Source organism: Felis catus, chromosome C2 (assembly GCF_018350175.1).
Source record: "Felis catus isolate Fca126 chromosome C2, F.catus_Fca126_mat1.0, whole genome shotgun sequence".
In the NCBI taxonomy this organism is placed as follows: Eukaryota; Metazoa; Chordata; class Mammalia; order Carnivora; family Felidae; genus Felis; species Felis catus.
In genome coordinates this window covers 10,541,585-10,558,877 of record NC_058376.1, presented here as the reverse complement: position 1 = coordinate 10,558,877, position 17,293 = coordinate 10,541,585, and the positions used below count along the sequence as shown (strand labels likewise).

Sequence of the window (17,293 nt, the reverse complement as noted above, 5' to 3'; positions counted from 1 at the left end):
CCAATCATACAGTCGCTTTCTTCAGACTGTGTTTGAGTTGGAACAGCAAAGAATTCTCTAGGGATTATTTCTTCCCTCTGTTTTCTACCTCTTCATTTTTACCCCATTTGGGGGTTAATACCTATATTTTCGACCCTCTTTTCCTGTCTGCAAAAAAGGCTGCCATAGGCTCCCTGATAGCAAAGCCATGGTTTCTCGAAATGCCCATCTTCGTGGCCTCCCCGTGTCATCCAAGTGACCCTCCATTGCTTTTGTGCCTTGGGATGCTTCAGCTCTTGGGCTCTGAGGAGTCTGGCAGGGAGGACAAGCCATCTCACCACAAGAGACTATGGGACCGGGAGGACCAGCCCACACAGCAGTAGGTAAGCACATTCTTCATCTGTCTTAGCACACTTGCTCTCTCAAACACCGTCTGGGCCTTTTATCTTTCTTTCTAATCCTTTCCATCCCAACGCTGGGCATGTTTTCTACGAAGGAGATTTAAAAACACAGCTATTTATTCCCCAAGCACCCTCTAATTAGATATTTAGTTCCCATTAGAAGCGTGTTTGTTGCCTTTTAATTAAGAGCAGTAATATGACAATTCCCTTTTGTTTCGAAAACATCATTGAACTAAATCTCCCTGATCAGTTATTTACTTATTATTATTATTTTTTTTTTACCACTTTTTCTATTCCCACAAAACGTGCTTGCTTTATTCTGCTTTTTTCAGTCTCTTAAAAATTTTTCCACTTTTTTTTTTTTTCTTCACTATTTTCACTTCCCTCTGTAAAATTAGCTCACAGTGTTGAAATGCTCTCCTGGAATTTACTTCCTCGTCCCCATCTCCCTGTGATGACCCGGCTTCTCTATTTTAATCCAACCTTCAGTAAGTATACAAGGACTGTCTACTTAATTACATGGTTTTCAAACTCAATAATTCGCTCTTGGGGCAGAGTCTGTAAAGAGGTTGAAGTAAGTAAATCTTGTTGCATAGCTTCCCAAACGTATTCTAAATCACCTTCCTCCCCCTGGCTCCTCTCACGATGCTCCACGCCTGTACCTCTCTCATCTTTCCAAGACTATCTTTGTCAGTAATTTGGCAAACTTGTGAGACCTTCATCAAGTGGAAACAAATATAGAGTAAAATGATCATGGTGGCTAAATATGAAAAGGTTGTTGATGTTGGAATTTAAGACCAACAAAATTAGGAGTTTAACTCCTACCCCTGCCTTTCTAAAAAAAATGCAACAAAAGTCAGAGATACTTGGGTGCCTGAAGATCATTTATTTGGTCTTTTATTGATCTCAGAGGGATTTTTTTTTCTTTTTGCTTTTTGCTTTTGGCAGGAGGAAAGGGGAGAATATTAAATCCGGGGAAATTACAGTAATAACGTATAACATCTAATTGTTAACAAGCCTACTTAGCCTAGATAAAAAAATTAAAAAATTAAAACTAACACGTCTGCTAATTTTATACAGATTGTGTCACTGATAGGCAATAAGGAGAGAATTAAAAAAAAAAAAAATCTAACTTCAAACAGAAAGAAAGAAGGAACTGGAATGAAAAGCTATCAACAATAGGTAAGGAAACACAAACATTTACATTTAACACAGACCAAACAGACAAGAAGGGACTTGCTGGCCAAAGGATATCTCATATTTTGTTTTACTTCTCTGTTTTTAAAGTATCAGGAAGTTGGGCAAAATATCAGCCCTCCTAGGTACTGTAGTGGATCTCCCCACACCGCTCTTGGCTGGCCTGCTCACACATTCAGACTGGCATTTTAAACAACTCTAATTAGGTTGAAATTACAGTTACAATTCATTTATTTCGAATCCCTTAATCTTCCAGAGTTTCAAAGAAAGCTGTGGAGTGGAACCCAGAACTCAGCCAAGATGACATTTAATGCATGCCCAGGGACTGAAGTCTTGCCGATAGAAACATGACTTCTTTCTTTCTTACAGAAAGTATATGACTATTAGCATCCAAAGCCTCTGAACTTGTTGAAGGCATGTTTATGCCTTCGGACCCTGGTGAGCCAGGGCCTAAACAGACTGTAATATTGCAGTATTAAAAAAAAAAAAAAATCCTAAGTCATCTAAATAGCTTTTTTAGGCTGCTTCCGTAAGTAGTGGGTCACACGTAGCAAATTTAAGATTTTCACAGTAGTAAAATATGTATCTTTTCTATGCTAAAAAATAAAGGTGTTCCATGGGAAAAATGAGGGGGGGAGTTACATTTTTGGGGTCCAGGACAAGCAAATAGGCATATCTTAATCTATTTTAAGGAAACTTCATGATCTGAAGTCTCCCTTCCATTTCAAACATTAAAGCAGGGGATTTACACATAGGATTTCGGAAGGCTAGTAAAGAATCACTTACATGCTCTTTTCATCAATACCATCAGACTTTATCATTGGTTCACATTTTCTCCTCCATATTACAGGGAAAACAATCATTCTTTACTGATTAACTTCTTAAAGAGATTGTCTGGGGCTTATTTAAAATCCACATTTTAAAGTAATAATGTCTACAGAAACTCTCTGGGAGGAAGGTAGGTGGCTACGTGGAGAGTGGCGCCAGGGATACACAGGGAGTCAACTGGGAGGGAGTCACGTTTTGAAGGCTAGCTTGCTTTTCCCCCCTAACCTTTGGGCTCCTTTCCTCGCTGAAAATTCTGTCTGCTCCCTCGGTTGTGCAGGGAGCAGGCTTCCTCCAGGAAGAGGCCTCTCTTGATGGGGACGCAGTGGTGACAGATCCTACTCAAGTGGCTACATTTCTGCAACGTCCTTCCCTTTCCCCTATCTGTCCTCAAGACCCACTTGAACTTTTTTCAAGAGAACTCTACATGGGTCATTTAGGAGTCTACCAACGATCACTCAGTAAAACAAATGAGATTGAAAAAAAAAAAAAAAGTGAATCGTCAAAAGTCATTTTGAAAAAGAAATCTCTTTGGTTACTAAGATTTCTGCGAAAAAGAATTCCCGGGTGGCTCATCAAAGCAAGTTCTAGGATTGTCTTTTCAGGCTTTTAGAAGAAAAAAATATATATATCCTATATATCATATATATATATCATATATTATATATATATGCATATACATGTATATATATATATACATATTTAGAGTAGCTTGAGAAACTATATCACTTCACCCCCTGAAGATTATTAATCACTTAGTGTTTTGATATATTTGGGCGTTGGTTCCCTGGCGGAGGAGGGGACATCCAGAAGAGATTCTGACTTCACCTCAAAGGAAGACACCGGGCTCTTACAACCCACTCCCTTGGTAGGTCAGGGGTATTGGGTTTAAATGACCCTTTGGCTGAGTATCAGCCTGTCTCCTCCCTCAGCTCTTATCTGAAAAGTGGCCCCGGGGCCCGAGCCCTGTCAAGTCCCCAGTCACAGAAGGGACTCAGTCCTGTTCTGTGGCTAAAGGAGCTTGTTTCTGTAAAGAGATCAGAATGATTGAAAATTGAAATGGACTCCCAGCCCAAATCTACAGAGAGGCAGGACAGCAAGGAAAAAGTCCAGTGGCTTCTCCACCTCATCCTCACTCCCTCCCCCTCCAAAACTTCTGCTCTCAGAAAACCGAGGCAATTCTATAGACAGAGCCAATGACACATTTTGTTTGGTCTTAGAAATCATAATGTTAAGTTTAGAAGGTGTATAAAGCTAAAAATAAAGAACTCCGGCAGTACTGTATAAAACACTGAACACTATCCATTGTAACTAGATCAAGATCCAGTAGAGGCCTGGAACTCTTAAAAAGCTTATATTAAATTAATCTCCCTGAAAGGGCACAATCTGATCTTTACAGCTCCCTCCCCACCCCCCACCTGCCTTTCTTAGTCCTCAAAATGAACAGGAAATGACTACGGATTGTACTAAAATGTTGGTTGCCCCTTCTTAAACCCACCCAAGACAGAAGAATAGAATCCCCACCGCCAAAATTAAATTTCTACTGTTTGCGGTCAGGGCTGGGGCGGGGGCGGGGGGGGGGGGGCAGTGGCGTTTAGAAACGCCGGGTGTTGTTGATAATATCCCGGTTCAAGGGCAAGGTTTTTTAAAGGCCGCTCAAAGCTAGGGCGAGATCAGGGGTGGAAGTGAACGAAGACCTCTCGGGCTGTTCAGCAGAATTTGCGGGGTCCACGCCACCCCCTCCCCAGACAGAAATGCGAGCGGATTAGACCCCGGCTGGCTCGCAGAGAAGACAGCCTTGCCACCTTTCGAGGCCCCGGGCTTAATCTAGGTGAGCCGGAGATAAGGTTCAGGAGGGTTCCAGGAAAAGAAACAGGATTCGCTACTTGCGGCTTGTGGCAGGCGCAGACTAGAAGCTGCAAAAAGTCTTCAGAAAACTTTTGCAAACTTAACTACGCCCTCCGCGGACTTTGGACATGCTAATTTCGATGGGGCTGTTGAAGAGCGAGTGGGGGTAGGAAGCCCTGACAGTTTTCCTTGTCAGTTTATTTTCACTGACCCTAAAGTATAAAAGTATCTTTACTTCCTGATGCCTCCATCGGAGCGAGGCAGAATGGCTTGGGTGTCAAGCCAGCGCTGGGGGTGGGGGTGGGGGGTTGGGTGGGGGAGAAGCATGGGAGCAGACCGGCTGGCCAGGGCTGGGTTTTAACTTTTTCTGCTTTTCTACTTTGTAGCAAAGCTAAGGACCTCTGTCAGGGAGGTCCCGACCGGCCCTCAGTGGACGTCCTTGGGGGGCATCCAGATCTTTTTCAGTCCACCCTGGAGGCGGCCCCTGCGGGTCCCCCAGCACACACACACACACACCGAGGATCGCCAGGGCAACCCAGCATCCCCGGTGTCCCGAGAGCAGGAGGATGGACCAGGGGCCGCGGGGGGCAGCGCCGGCCCCTTTCTAGAACCCGGCCCCGCCCGCCTGGCCGCTGCCCTCCGGGATCGCCCCCGGCCTCGGCCGGCCTCCGCCTGTCCCCCCGCCACCCGCTCGCGGCCCGGGCCGAGTACCTTGAAAGCGATGGGCAGGGTCTTGTTGCAGCGCCAGTGCGTGGGCAACACGGAGCAGAGGAAGTTGGGGCTGTCGGTGCGCACCAGCTCGCCGGGGTGGTCGGCCAGCACCTCCACCATGCTGCGGTCGCCGCTCCTCAGCTTGCCGGCCAGGGCGGCGCCGGCGTCCGGGGCGCCCAGCGGCAGCGCCTCGCTCATCTTGCCCGGGCTCAGCGCGGTGGAAGGCGGCGTGAAGCGGCGGCTCGTGCTGGCATCTACGGGGATACGCATCACAACAAGCCGATTGAGTTAGGACCCTGCAAACAGCTCCTACCAGACGGCGACAGGGGCGCGGATCTTCGGCGAGCAGCTCCAGGGAGACCAACATACAAGTTCAGGGGCCTTTATTGCTGCGGGGGGGGAGGGGGACTGGGGGAGGCGGGAGACCAAGTTACTAACAGTCCAGGAGGGGGAAAGTTCTATTATGCCGGCCAGCCTCAGACCCGGCAGGGCTCCTAGCAACCGACCGGTTAGTGCTTTAAAAATTGGGCGACTAGAATCCAGAGTCAAATGCCAAGGGAGACTATCTTCTGAGTCTTGCTTTGAGAGTTTAACTTCAGTCTTTGGCTGTTAAAGAAAGTTCCCGGAGGCAAAATTCCCATACGCTTTCTAAAACATTTATACGGAGAGCGAAAAGACCAGCAAATACATAATTTGGAAGTTCCAGTAGGTAATCGCCTGTCAGTTTTTTTTTTTTTTTTTTTACTTGTTTGCTTTTGCGGGCGAGTTTTGTCTAAAGTCCTAATACGACACAAAATATACGAGTGTCTTCCATATACAGAGCCACTCTCACATGCAACACTGGCTTCGGTCCTCAAAAGCAAGAGCTGCGACTTCCAAAGGTCATGCTACTAATGTATGTGCACGTATATATAAATATATACATATGCTCTACTTCATAAAATATTTACAATTCAATCTGTAGAGAATTTAAACACAACAGAAATCCATTAATGTTCGCTGCTGATTTTTTTTTTTTTTAAGTAGCCTTGAAACTAAGCTTCAGTAGTTGAAGAAGGGCTGGGCTGGAAATACTTGTCATGTTCTCTTAATAATTTCTGGCAAAATGCTCAGTTCAGAGAATTCAGCTTTTCAAAAAAGAGCCAGTCTTAAAAAAAAAAAAAAAAAGAAAAAAAAGTTCCAAGTCGATGACAGTCAGGGTACAGCTCTCCACATCTGAGAACTCGGGTTTGGGGATGTTGGTTAAGTTTGTGGCTGATCCTGTGGTTGGTGGGAGTTGAGCAGCAGCCGAGTCACACGCACGCAGACACGCACTCTTCCCGAAGCCAGCCACTGTCTACATCGACTCGGTGAGTCAGCCCGACTTGGGCAGTAGCGAGACGATCTTCCTCCAACGTCGCCTCAGCGCCGGCTGGTTAAATGCCCGGACGCGCCTATACCTACGATCACCGCGTAACCGCAGCAGGTGGAGCGGGCCTTGAGAGGAGGCTCCGCAGCGCAGATCGAAACAGACGCGGTGGTTCGAATTACACACGCAGTCACACTCCCACGCACACTCCCACGCACATGCAACTTCACGGCTCGCCTCGAAGCCCAGCACACTTTCTCCTGCAGTTGTCAAAGGAAACAACCGGGGAAAAGTTCACAGGCAGGAAAGAAGTTGAAACATCCAGCCAAGAAACCAGTTCATTCAAAAGTAAGAGAGAAAGAAAAAAAAAAAAAAATCGTAGCTCCAACGCAGGTCAAGGAGAAGCAGCAAAGGTTGACTTTCTTCTGGCGTCCCCAGGAGGCCCGGGAAGAGGTGCCTGCCGGCGCAGGGCCGGGCAGCGTGGTGCCCTGGCTGGGTCCGGCCGCGGGGCGCCCGTCCCGCCTAGCGCCCGCTGGCTCTATGAATGAGAGTGCCTGGAAATGAACGTGCTTTTACTGTAAGCCCGGCCCGAGGAATTCCATTCCCTCAGCTCGTTTGCATAGGGGCGGCCGCCGGCCAATCACAGGCCTTTCCGGTATCAGCCAGGGCGCGGCTCGCGGCCGCGGGCTCCTGGAATTGGCCCGCGCGCCCCCGCCGCTGCCGCGCGCTACTGTACGCAGCCTGGGTGGAGAGTCCCAGGCTGCCGCGGCCTCCCCGCGCACCCCGCGCACTCGCATCCACGCACACACACGCACACACTCACACATTCGCCCGAGGCCCCGCCCTGGTGCGGACCGCGGCCCTGCGTCTCTGCGCCCGTGCAGCGTCGCGCTGCCACCGGCCCGGGGCTGCAGTGCGCAGCGGCGCCACAGGCGGCCGCGGTCTGGAGACCAGGGAGGTGGAGAAAGAGGAGGCCGGCCGGCCGGCCCTGGGAGGGCTCGGGCCGCGCGCCGCGCCCGGAACGGCCCGGGCACGGAGACCAGCTGGAGGGAGGCGCCCCCCGCGCCTTGGAGATGAAGCGGCCGCCGCGAGGCTCCCGGGATCGGTACCGGAGCCCCGGGGCGGCCCCGGGCCCTGAGCGGCCACCCAGGGCCGAGCCTCTGCTTCCCCGGCGTGGGTGGGATTCGGCCGCGAGGGGGGCCGGAGGGCCGAGGGCCCGGCCGAAGAGCGGCTCCGCGGGGCCCCATGGTCGGGTGGGCAGCTGCAGCGAAGTGACGCTGATTCATTTAACGAGGCCAGACGACTCTCGGTCTCCCCAACATGGTTTTGTGTTTTTAGTTTTCTCTCTTGGTTTGCTTTCTCTAATTGGTGTTTTCCACCGCGTCCGGGCTGCGGCTTAATTACGCAGCGCGCCTCAGTCTGAGTGCGCGGTGTGGCCAGCAAAGGAGTGTCCCGATCAGAAAAGACCCCAAAGAACAAGCGACGGGAAAGAAAGTTGAAGGCATCCGCTGGGCTGGCACCCCGTCCTCGGAGCGTCGGCTCCCCCGCAGGCGGCACGAAAGCCCACCGCTGGGCCTAGGTCGCCCTAGCCCCGCACCCACCTCCGGCTCCCCGGAAACGGCGCTGGCTCCTTTCCCCGCCCCCGCGAGCCGGAGCGGCCTGGGGTGCCGAACCCACCCCGGCTTTGCGCGCCGGCGGGAACTTCCCTTGCGCCCGTCCCCGCGGCGCCGCGGGCATTTTCGCGGAGCTTAGAGGGGGCCCCGCCCCACCCCGGCGCCCGAGGCCCGTCCCTCCCCTCCCCCGCCCCGCAGCCACGGGGCTCCCTGGCACCCCGCGGCACTCACCCCCCGCCGCGGGGGAGGGCGCCCACCCCGCCCCCAACACGGAGCCCTCAACTTCGACTCCCGGGAGCTGGGGTCCGTCACCCGCCCTCCCCCTCGCCCCCCCGCGGGGCCCCTCCCTCCAGCCGCCTCCTTCCCCGCTGCGGGCGCGCGGCTACAGTGCCGGGGACCGCCGCCGCCGCGCGGGACTCTCCTCGGGCTCTGCCGCTGGGGCCTAACGGAGGCGTCGGCCAGGGCGGGCCCGCCGCGGAGGCCCTTCCCGGGGGCCCAGGCGGCTTCCCTCGCCCCAGGACCCGAGAGGCCGCACGGGCTGCGCCGAGCGGCGAGGAGGCGGGGGCCGGCCCCGCGGGAGGCGCTGAGGGCCGCGGGCCCGGGGCGGACGCCAGGGGGCAGCAGCCGTCCTCTCTGCCGCCCGGGGCGTCGGGAACGCCCCCGAGGGCGCGGGACTCCGCCGGCCCTCCTCCACGCCTTTGGGTCGCTCTCCTCAGAACTCCAGTTTGGGGAGAAACGACTGGAAACGGCCGCCGGAGCCAGCCCCAGCGGCCGCGTTGCGCCCCTACTATCCCGGCAGCCGAGCTGGCGGTGCAGGAACCCTCTGGTGGGAGTCGTGGGGGTCCCGGCTGTCCCGACAGGCCCGTATCAGGGTCTCTTCCCGAAACCCGTTTGCGCGCACACCGCGGTCGGTCCTCCCGCCACCCCGGTGCTCCCGGCGTCCCGGGCGCCGTCGCCCGGCCAGCGGCTCCGGCTCCCGCCTGCCTTTCCGAGCCTCTCCCCAGGTGGGCCGTCCCCTCGCTCCTCTCCCGGGACGCCCGGGACCTCCCAGCAAACTACCTGCAGTTTGTTTTAATGGGTCTGAGGTCTCAGCAAACTCCTTTGTGTTTCCCCTAAATGATTTTGAAGAGGCCCCATTTCAGGCATAAAGACCCCCAAAAGTCCTCTCTCCACCTTGGCCCGGCGGTTCCAAACATTGCGCCGTTGCCAAGCCACCCCGTCTGCCGCGCCCCCCCCTCCCCCCGGCCCCGGCTCCGCCGCCGCCGGCTCTAGAGGCGAGTTGGGGCGAGTGAAACCCCTTTGCCGCCGCTCAAATACAACGCTCTAAGTGCCCACCGAGCGCCCCCGGGAACAGCCGCCAAGTGCATCCTTAGGGACCCCCGCGGACGCAGGGCGGGGAGGCTCAGGAGTGCCGCAGAGGCGAAAATGGGCTCTGACTCGGGGGATGTAGCGGATTGGGGTAATTTCGCCGCGCGGAAAGGTCAGAGAAGAACGCTCCTCTGGGGCTCCGGCGGTTTGAAACCCTAAACCCTGCGAGGGGGCTGCGGGTCTGACTCTCCGCGGCAGCCTCTCCGGCGGGGTCACGTTCCCTTCCTTAGAAAAGAGGTACTGGGATAGATGCGCCAAGGTGAGCCCTTCAACGGCAGCACCTTGGGCGCTGCTCGGCTAAGAGTTTCAACCAGTGCATCTCGAACTTGAACGTCGACGAGGATGATAAAAGCGAGAAAAGCTTTTGCTGATTTATTCTAAATCCGGCCGCCGGGCATTTCGGGTTCCCGGGACCCGCGCTGGCTATAAATGCGCTGTGCGGTGCGCACTTGAAAACGAGAAATAAAACCCTGCACTGCACCTTCCTTATCGAGGAACTAAAGCAGGCAGCATGAGGCTCAGCTAAGGTGTACCTCGAATCCCTTAGTCTGAAGGACTTTTTACAGAGCTTATAAAGTTCATTAACATCGCACGCGAAATGAAGAATTCCTTCCCACCCAAAGCGCTCATTTTAGCGGCAATATAGAATTTCCCTTCCTCCGCCTCTCTAAGAAAGGAAAGGAGACATTACCGCATTCACTCCTGGAACAATACTAAAATTTAACTCTTGTCATAATACAAAATAAAAAATACAACGAAGCGACGTGTTGGGTGGATGCTGTAGGACAGATTTTTTTCCAAATTTGCTGCGTGGGGGAAATTCCAATAATGTCCCTAACAGGAATGAAATGTAAGTTTTCAGAGGGATTTTTAAAAGTAGTATTTGGTTAGTTGGAATAAAAATAACAATTTCATTGGGAAAAAAACAATGGCTCATTGACGTTTTTCTTCAGCGTTAGGTCAGTATATAACTGTAAGTGGTCTCAGAAAATATCTAAATATCTTACATTTTTGCTGTTTTGAAACGCTCTCAAAAATAAAATATGCCTGTAGGTAGGATTAGAGTCTCAAGCATTCTCTTAAATCAACATTCCCCTCTGTGGGTAACATCTTTTTAAAATTACATTTCTAAAAGTGTATTTCTAGAAAAAAAAACTTTCTATTTCAGTGACCACTTCAGTGAATTAAAACCAGGGCATGTATTTTGCTAGTGGTTCTGGAGCAAGCTGGTGCAGTTGGTATAATGTCATAGGGATGGAGAACATTTTTATGAAGAGTAACATGTTAATATCCGTGCAGGTGAATAACCTGCCATACACACAGTCCAGTTTTCGACATTACAATTTGATTAAACATTTCCCCCCTTCTGGAGTGGCTCTGAGATTATTATACTTTTGGAATCCAGTTCCTTTGGGGACAGGAGTCTTTCCTTCTTCCACTATATCCTTCCCTCATAGGAATGTTTCCATAGGATGCATGGTTGATGTGTGATCTGTTCACTCCAGCATCATCATTGTGTAGCTCACAGGTAGCAAGCAGAAAGTTTTTAAGTTAATTTTTTTTTTTTTTTGTAATTTAGGATGCTTAGTAAACATTTTACCCTCGTAAAAATTTTGCATTGCCACTGCTGTAACAAAGGCAATAAACTAGGTTATAACAAGCTCTATTTTTTTTTTTTCAGAGTCATGCAGAGTCGTTTAATAAAAGCAGAATGCACCTGTGGTAAACTACGCTGTAGAACCGAGGGTGTCATTATAGTTTCATTGGAATGTTTTATAGGGTTTGATATTTACAATATGAAGAGCAGCTTTTAAGTATTTGTGAATCAGCAAAAAAAAAAAAAGCCTTAATTATTTGGCTAATTTATGTCATACGTTGTAGAGATGCATAGATAAAAAGTCATATGAATGTGCATATTTTATAAAAAAAATAGAATTTGGGATCCAACATACCGTGAACATCTCTAGATGGATTCATTCCGTGTACACATTCTGAAAGAACAGAAAGTGGGAAAATAAAAACAATTGGGTAAATGTACTGACAGCAAACACTAAATTCACTGATAGTTGATAAATTTCATTCTAATTGCAATAATTACAAGCATTAAAACTAAATTTCCACCCCCCCTCTTTTTTTTTTTGTTGTTGTTGTTGTTCGCTGATTGCCCCTCACTCTTTTTTAGCACTGGGGAATTTTATAGCATATTGTCCAATTTGGGCACAAAAGTAGCTTTGAAACAGTAAACCAGCAAGTAAAAAATGAACTGTTACATATGCACATAATTTTATGTGACTTCAACCCGTGTTTTCCATTGATAGCTAGTAGTGAATCTTTCTCACAGAATCACCTTTTTAAACCTCGGTATGTGAGGCCAATGTGATTTATTTATGAACATTAGAAATACATTTGGAGGAAGTAGACGTGAATCAGAATTCAAGGTGAAATCAAGACCAAACCCTTACTTCATACCAAAACACTTGCAAATTGGTATTACAGCAGAGGTGAAATGCAAGAGGTAAAAATACGAGTTTTCTTTAAAGCAATGAAGATATACAATTTTGAATACCTCCTCTGAAAGAAACAAACTGATAAACATTATCATAATTTACTTCCAATGGGACAGGTTGGAAATATTTGCTTCTTGCTTGCTCTACTCTCCTTCCCTTTACTAATTTATCCTGATTTATCTTGCAGAGTATTTATCCTGAAACCTCTCATTCTTGACATAACAGATGATAGCAATTTTTATTGAAAATATCTGTCATACGATCACATCCAAATATGTGTCACTATATTGCTGCTGCGTGTCCAGTTATAGGTAAACCCATTAAGCAAAGTCATCTGAAGCTTCTTTTCCTTGAATATCTACAGTAATGTTCTGCTTTTGACATTGCTGGAACAGCCTTGTATATTGAAAATGCTCAGCACTGAATGCTTAACACGGAGAATACACCATTTTTCAGAGCCTTCGGATTTGAGCATTTGCAATGTCACAGACCGACTTTCAACCTTACTCCACAATATTAATGTAATATATCTTAAAAACACTTTAAAACTAAGAAAGGAGGTAATTATTTCAGATTTCCAGACACTGTTTAAATAGGAGAACGAGATTTACAGCTCCTTAGTCTTATGTATATATACATATACATATGTATATATATATATATATATTTTTTTTTTTGCCAAAGCAAAAAGAACAACTAGAATAATAAGGGGTTCTGAAGGACTACCCTAAAATGAAAGATTAAAGCAATTGAATAGGTATAGTTTCCACGGAGCATCCTCAAAAAACAAATCACTGAGAGATTGTGGTTTGCATGTATATAAAATGACTCTGTAAAGAGTTTTTTTTTTTTATAAATAGAGCAGGGAAAAAAATCATTTGCACTTATGAATGATAAATTAAGAAATATCAAATGTACCCTGAAGTTCGTAAGTTTACTTTTAATAGGCATGGGGGAGGGGGGATCCACAACAGTAATACTGACCAGACAGCTGGATTTATACGGAAGAGACCCAGCAAACCCTACCACCCTGGACATTCTCTCCTGAGACCCTGAGAAGCTCCCCCAGGTCAGAGGCTGGGGAATAGAAGAAGCAAAATAGAAAAACAAGTGTTCCAGTTACACAGCTAATATTTCCGGGATTCTGGGAGAAAACCCAAGATCTTTTTTTAACCTAAAAACAAAGGCAAGAGTGAGTGAATTTTGGAAGGTGTGCATGTCATCTGTTGGGAACCGTCCTTAGTTTGTTCTGTGTCAGTAGCCTTGAGGACACAGTGCTCATGCCATTTAGCCTTAAGCCCGGAGAGGGTGGGTCGTCTGCAGGAGACGTAGCCCCTGGGGAGGTTGGCAGTCATTTGCCCAGAGGGTTGTGAAATGTGCTAGAACCTAAACCGCAAGAGAGGATAGGTCTTGGGGGTTCATGGCAGCAAGAGCTCAATTTGGCCAACTTATCCACCAGCTCTCTCTCTCTCTCTCTCTCTCTCTCTCTCTCTCTCTCTCTGTCTCCCTCCCTCTCCTTGAAACTACTAAGTGCCAGGTAATGACCAAAATGCTTGTATATTCCTCGCTTCATTTAATCCTTGCCAGGATGCCATTACCACCCCCATTTTACAGACGGGGAGCCTCACACTTGGAGAGTTTAGGAAACCTGACAAAGTCACTCCACTCTATGTACACACACACACACACACACACACACACACACACACGACACAGACTCATGTCCACCTATGGGTCTGAGCTATGTTTCTTTTTGATCACAACTATGTGTTTTTATGGGTATCTTTTGGAGGAGAGCTCTGAAAAACTAAACTCTGAGCTCATCTTTCAATTTACCCTCTCCTGTCTCATTGTCTCCATTAGAAACTATCCCCGAAATTCTTTACATTGCAAATCTCGAATACTTAGGAGTCACAGCCCCAGGTTATTTCTGGCCATCTGTAGACTTTGAGGAGCAGGTCAAGGTCCCTTTAGCTTTTCAATTCTTAATAAATGTTAAATGGCTTTCTAGCCCTCCGGCCTCCACTCATTCAAAATGGCATTTTGAGGACTTTCCCAGGTATGAAGTATTTGATTTCCTCCCTTCAGCGTATCTGTAAAGCTTTCTATGTGCCAGGCAGGGTGCTGGGCTGGTTGATAGCAAAGGACAAATAGAGGAGAGCGACAGAGCATCATGGCTGTTGCTGAGTGTCATGGAGTGTCATGGCTCCAGGAAGATGGCGGGAGGAGACACAGGAAAACGAGGGGGCATACCACCTGGCGGGGGTGGTACTTGGGTTGGCTCTTGGAGGTTGGGTAGATTTTTACCAGATGGTTGGCAGGGCTGGAGGAAGGTTTCAGGAAGGTGGGAGGGGACAGGGGAGAAGGCGCTCCTGGCAGAAGGATCAACATGAGAAAGACGTGAATTTCTGAAACAGACCCACACGTCACTTCTGGTGTCACTGGAGAGTAGGTTTGGGATGAGGGCGCTCACAGAGGACACAATGCTGGCAGACATGAACACAGGTCGTAGGCGGCTTATAAACCTGCAGAAATTTGCATTTCAACCTGAGGCCACTGGGTTCTGTCAGAGCCTTGAAGTCTGGGGAACATCCTGATTAACATCTGTTTGAGGGAAGTAAATGTGTCAGAGGTGGATGGGTGAGTAGGAGGGGGTAGAGATGAGGAACGGGGGAGCTACTGCAGTTGTCGGACAAGGAATTGTGAACATCTGCATTAAGGTGGGGACAATGGAGATGGAAGAGACGGCCGCAGAGGGGAGGAGAGGAGTCTCTCCTGCTTCCGGCCCAGGTGCCATTACTGGCGGGAGGGAAGACCACAGGAGGAAGGGTTTGGAGGTCGACCCGAGGATCTGGCTTTGGATGTACAGAACAGAGCTGTAGGTGCTGGTGGAGAAAACAGCAGTTGAGGGCAGAGGTCTAGGGTACAAGTAACGAGTGCAGAATCGTCACACATCTGTGATGGTTTCACACCTTGCCGAGACAGTGTCCGGGGAGAAGGGAGTGCTGACAGAATCTGAGATGGTCAACATCTAAGGGGTTGATTAGAAAAAGATGGACCTGGACCCACCAAGGGGATTGAGCCAGGTAGAGAAAGAGGAGAATAGGGTGTTTGAAACAAAAGAAGATGGGAGTTTTGAGAGGAAAGGCATGAGTCTCAAAGGCCAAGGTCAAGGAGGGGCCAATGAGGATGAGGACTGAAACGATGACATCGGATTTTCCCTAGAGGATCCGCGGTAACTTTTGCTAGAAGACATTCAGTGGAGCAGAGGATGGGGCAGTGAATGCATGGAGGGAGGGGGGAGCTAGGGAAAGGGAAAGCCCAAAGTTGAGATGTGTGCCTGTGTGTGCGCGCGCGGGTGTGTTGAAGACATGAGAGAAAATTAACATCTATCGTGTGCATTTTACTGCCGATCAGACTCATCAGCTCCCGCACCAACCCAGCTCTTCTCGCTCTTTTCACCCTCCGGTCTCCAGAGTGGGATCCACGGATTTGCCTTTGACCTCATCCGGTCTGCTGCCAAGTCCTCTTTTTGGTTTCTTCGTTGTAATTTACCCTCCTTTTTCTATCCCTATTGCCATCAGTCTGGTTCAAGTTCTCACGACTTCTCACCAGATCTCCTGCAAAGGTCTCCCACAAAGGGGCTTCTATTAATTTCATGGAGTACTTCCAGATTACTCTCCCATACCACTGCTCTGCAGACGTGGTCACAGAACACATGCCCTACGCACCCCAGCTTCAGAGCGAGCTCTTCTGCGCTCTCCTGCAGGATTAAGGACTGCCCTTCATTCCCATCTTGGAGTGGGCTCAGATCCCTGTGCCTTGGGTGAAATTTTCCCTCAAGGGCCAAATATACTCTTCCTCATGGTCTCCGTGTCCTCTGGGTGGCCCTTGGACTATATTTTACTTTATGTTATGGCTATTTGAGTGTATCGAGGGTGGGGTGCGTAAGAGCCAAGTAATGGGACCAACTCTTCCCTGGCTTCCGGTTTCTATGTGGAGTGACATTCTTCGTTGTAAAACTCTTGGCCTCTTGCCCCAACCTCGTTCATCCTCCACCATAAAAGACTGAATTGCTTGCTTAGTAGCTCTGGGAATAGAAACCAGGCACAGGAGGCAGAACCCTAAAACGGACCCTCAAGACTTCCCACCCGAATCTGGAGGACAGCGAATATGAGGAAATGTCACGCCCTGGCCATGTGACGTGGCACAGCGAATTTTTCTGATGTGACTGATGCTACCAATCCGTTGGCTTCGAGTCAACCAAAAGGGCAATTATTCTGGAGGCCTGATCTAATCACATGAGATCTTTAAAAGCAGAGTTTTCTCAGGCTGGGGCGGAAAAGAGGTAGAGAGAGGGATCCGATGTGCGTGCATCGTCGGCTGGATGATGGAGGGAGCCATGTGCACAACGGAGAGCAGTCTCTGTAGGTGACCCCTGGCTGACAGCCAGCATGGAAGCAGGACCCCATCTCGCAGTCCTTAAGGAACCGCATTCTGCCGGCAACCGCAGAAGCTTCGAAGAATATTTTCCCCTAAAGCCTCCAGATGAGAGTCAGCCGGTCCAACACTGGTTGGTTTTTGGCCTCGTGAGTCCCTAAGCTGGGAACGTGGCTGAGCCCAACTGGACTTCTGACCTACACAACTCTGAGCGAATAAGTAGGTGTGGTAATTTGGTAGTGTGGCAGCAATAGAAAATTAGTACTCTGAGCGTGCCTTTCCCTTCCCTTTTGTTTGGGATAACACTGCCTGTGTGCTAATGAGTAAGTGTCTATTTATGGGGTTCAATGGCAAGAAGCCATGTCCTGAGCTATGTTCTCTCACAGTCCTTGGTGATAAAGCTGATATTTTTTTCCTTTTTAATTAATTAATTTTTAGTTTTATTATTATTTCTTAAATGATTTCTTTTTAAAAAATTTTTTTTAACATTTTATTTATTTTTGAGACAGAGAGAGACAGAGCATGAACGGGGGAGGGGCAGAGAGAGAGGGAGACACAGAATCGGAAGCAGGCTCCAGGCTCTGAGCCATCAGCCCAGAGCCCGATGCGAGGCTCGAACTCACGGACCGCGAGATCGTGACCTGAGCTGAAGTCGGACGCTTAACCGACTGAGCCACCCAGGCGCCCCTTTAATTTTATTTTTTTAAATTTACATCCAAATTAGCGTATAGTGCAACAATGATTTCAGGAGTAGATTCCTTAGTGCCCCTCCCCCATTTAGCCCATCCCCCCTCGCACACCCCTCTCCAGTAACCCTCTGTTTGTTCTCCATATTTAGGGGTCTCTTATGTAAAGCTGGTATCTTAATCCCTGTCTGCTTGGCTACTTTGCCTCACAGTTGGTTCTGGATCACTGGGGAGCAAGGATATCTTTCATTGAGCCCCCTTAATGTCCCCTGTATAATTGTCTTATTGTCTCCTGATTCGCCCTCACCCCCACGTAAACACATCGCCTCTAGATTTTGAACACCTTGCTGGTGAGGCTGTCCTCCTCCTT

At 49.1% G+C, this 17,293-nt stretch overlaps 1 protein-coding gene across 4 annotated transcripts in view; it reads right to left on the bottom strand.

Moving 5' to 3' along the window:
- The window catches only part of RUNX1 (RUNX family transcription factor 1), a 257,748-nt gene that overhangs the window by 90,045 nt on the left and 150,410 nt on the right, over positions 1-17,293 (bottom strand). For 3 of the 4 annotated variants that reach the window (XM_023238766.2, XM_023238765.2, XM_023238764.2), the window contains exons 3-4: positions 11,243-11,281; positions 4,962-5,215 (exon numbers count right to left, since the gene is read on the bottom strand). In XM_023238766.2, the coding sequence (XP_023094534.1) occupies positions 4,962-5,215; positions 11,243-11,281 (293 nt within the window). The remainder of the gene's footprint in view (positions 1-4,961; positions 5,216-11,242; positions 11,282-17,293) is intronic. The other variant, XM_045036645.1, reaches the window with a different exon arrangement.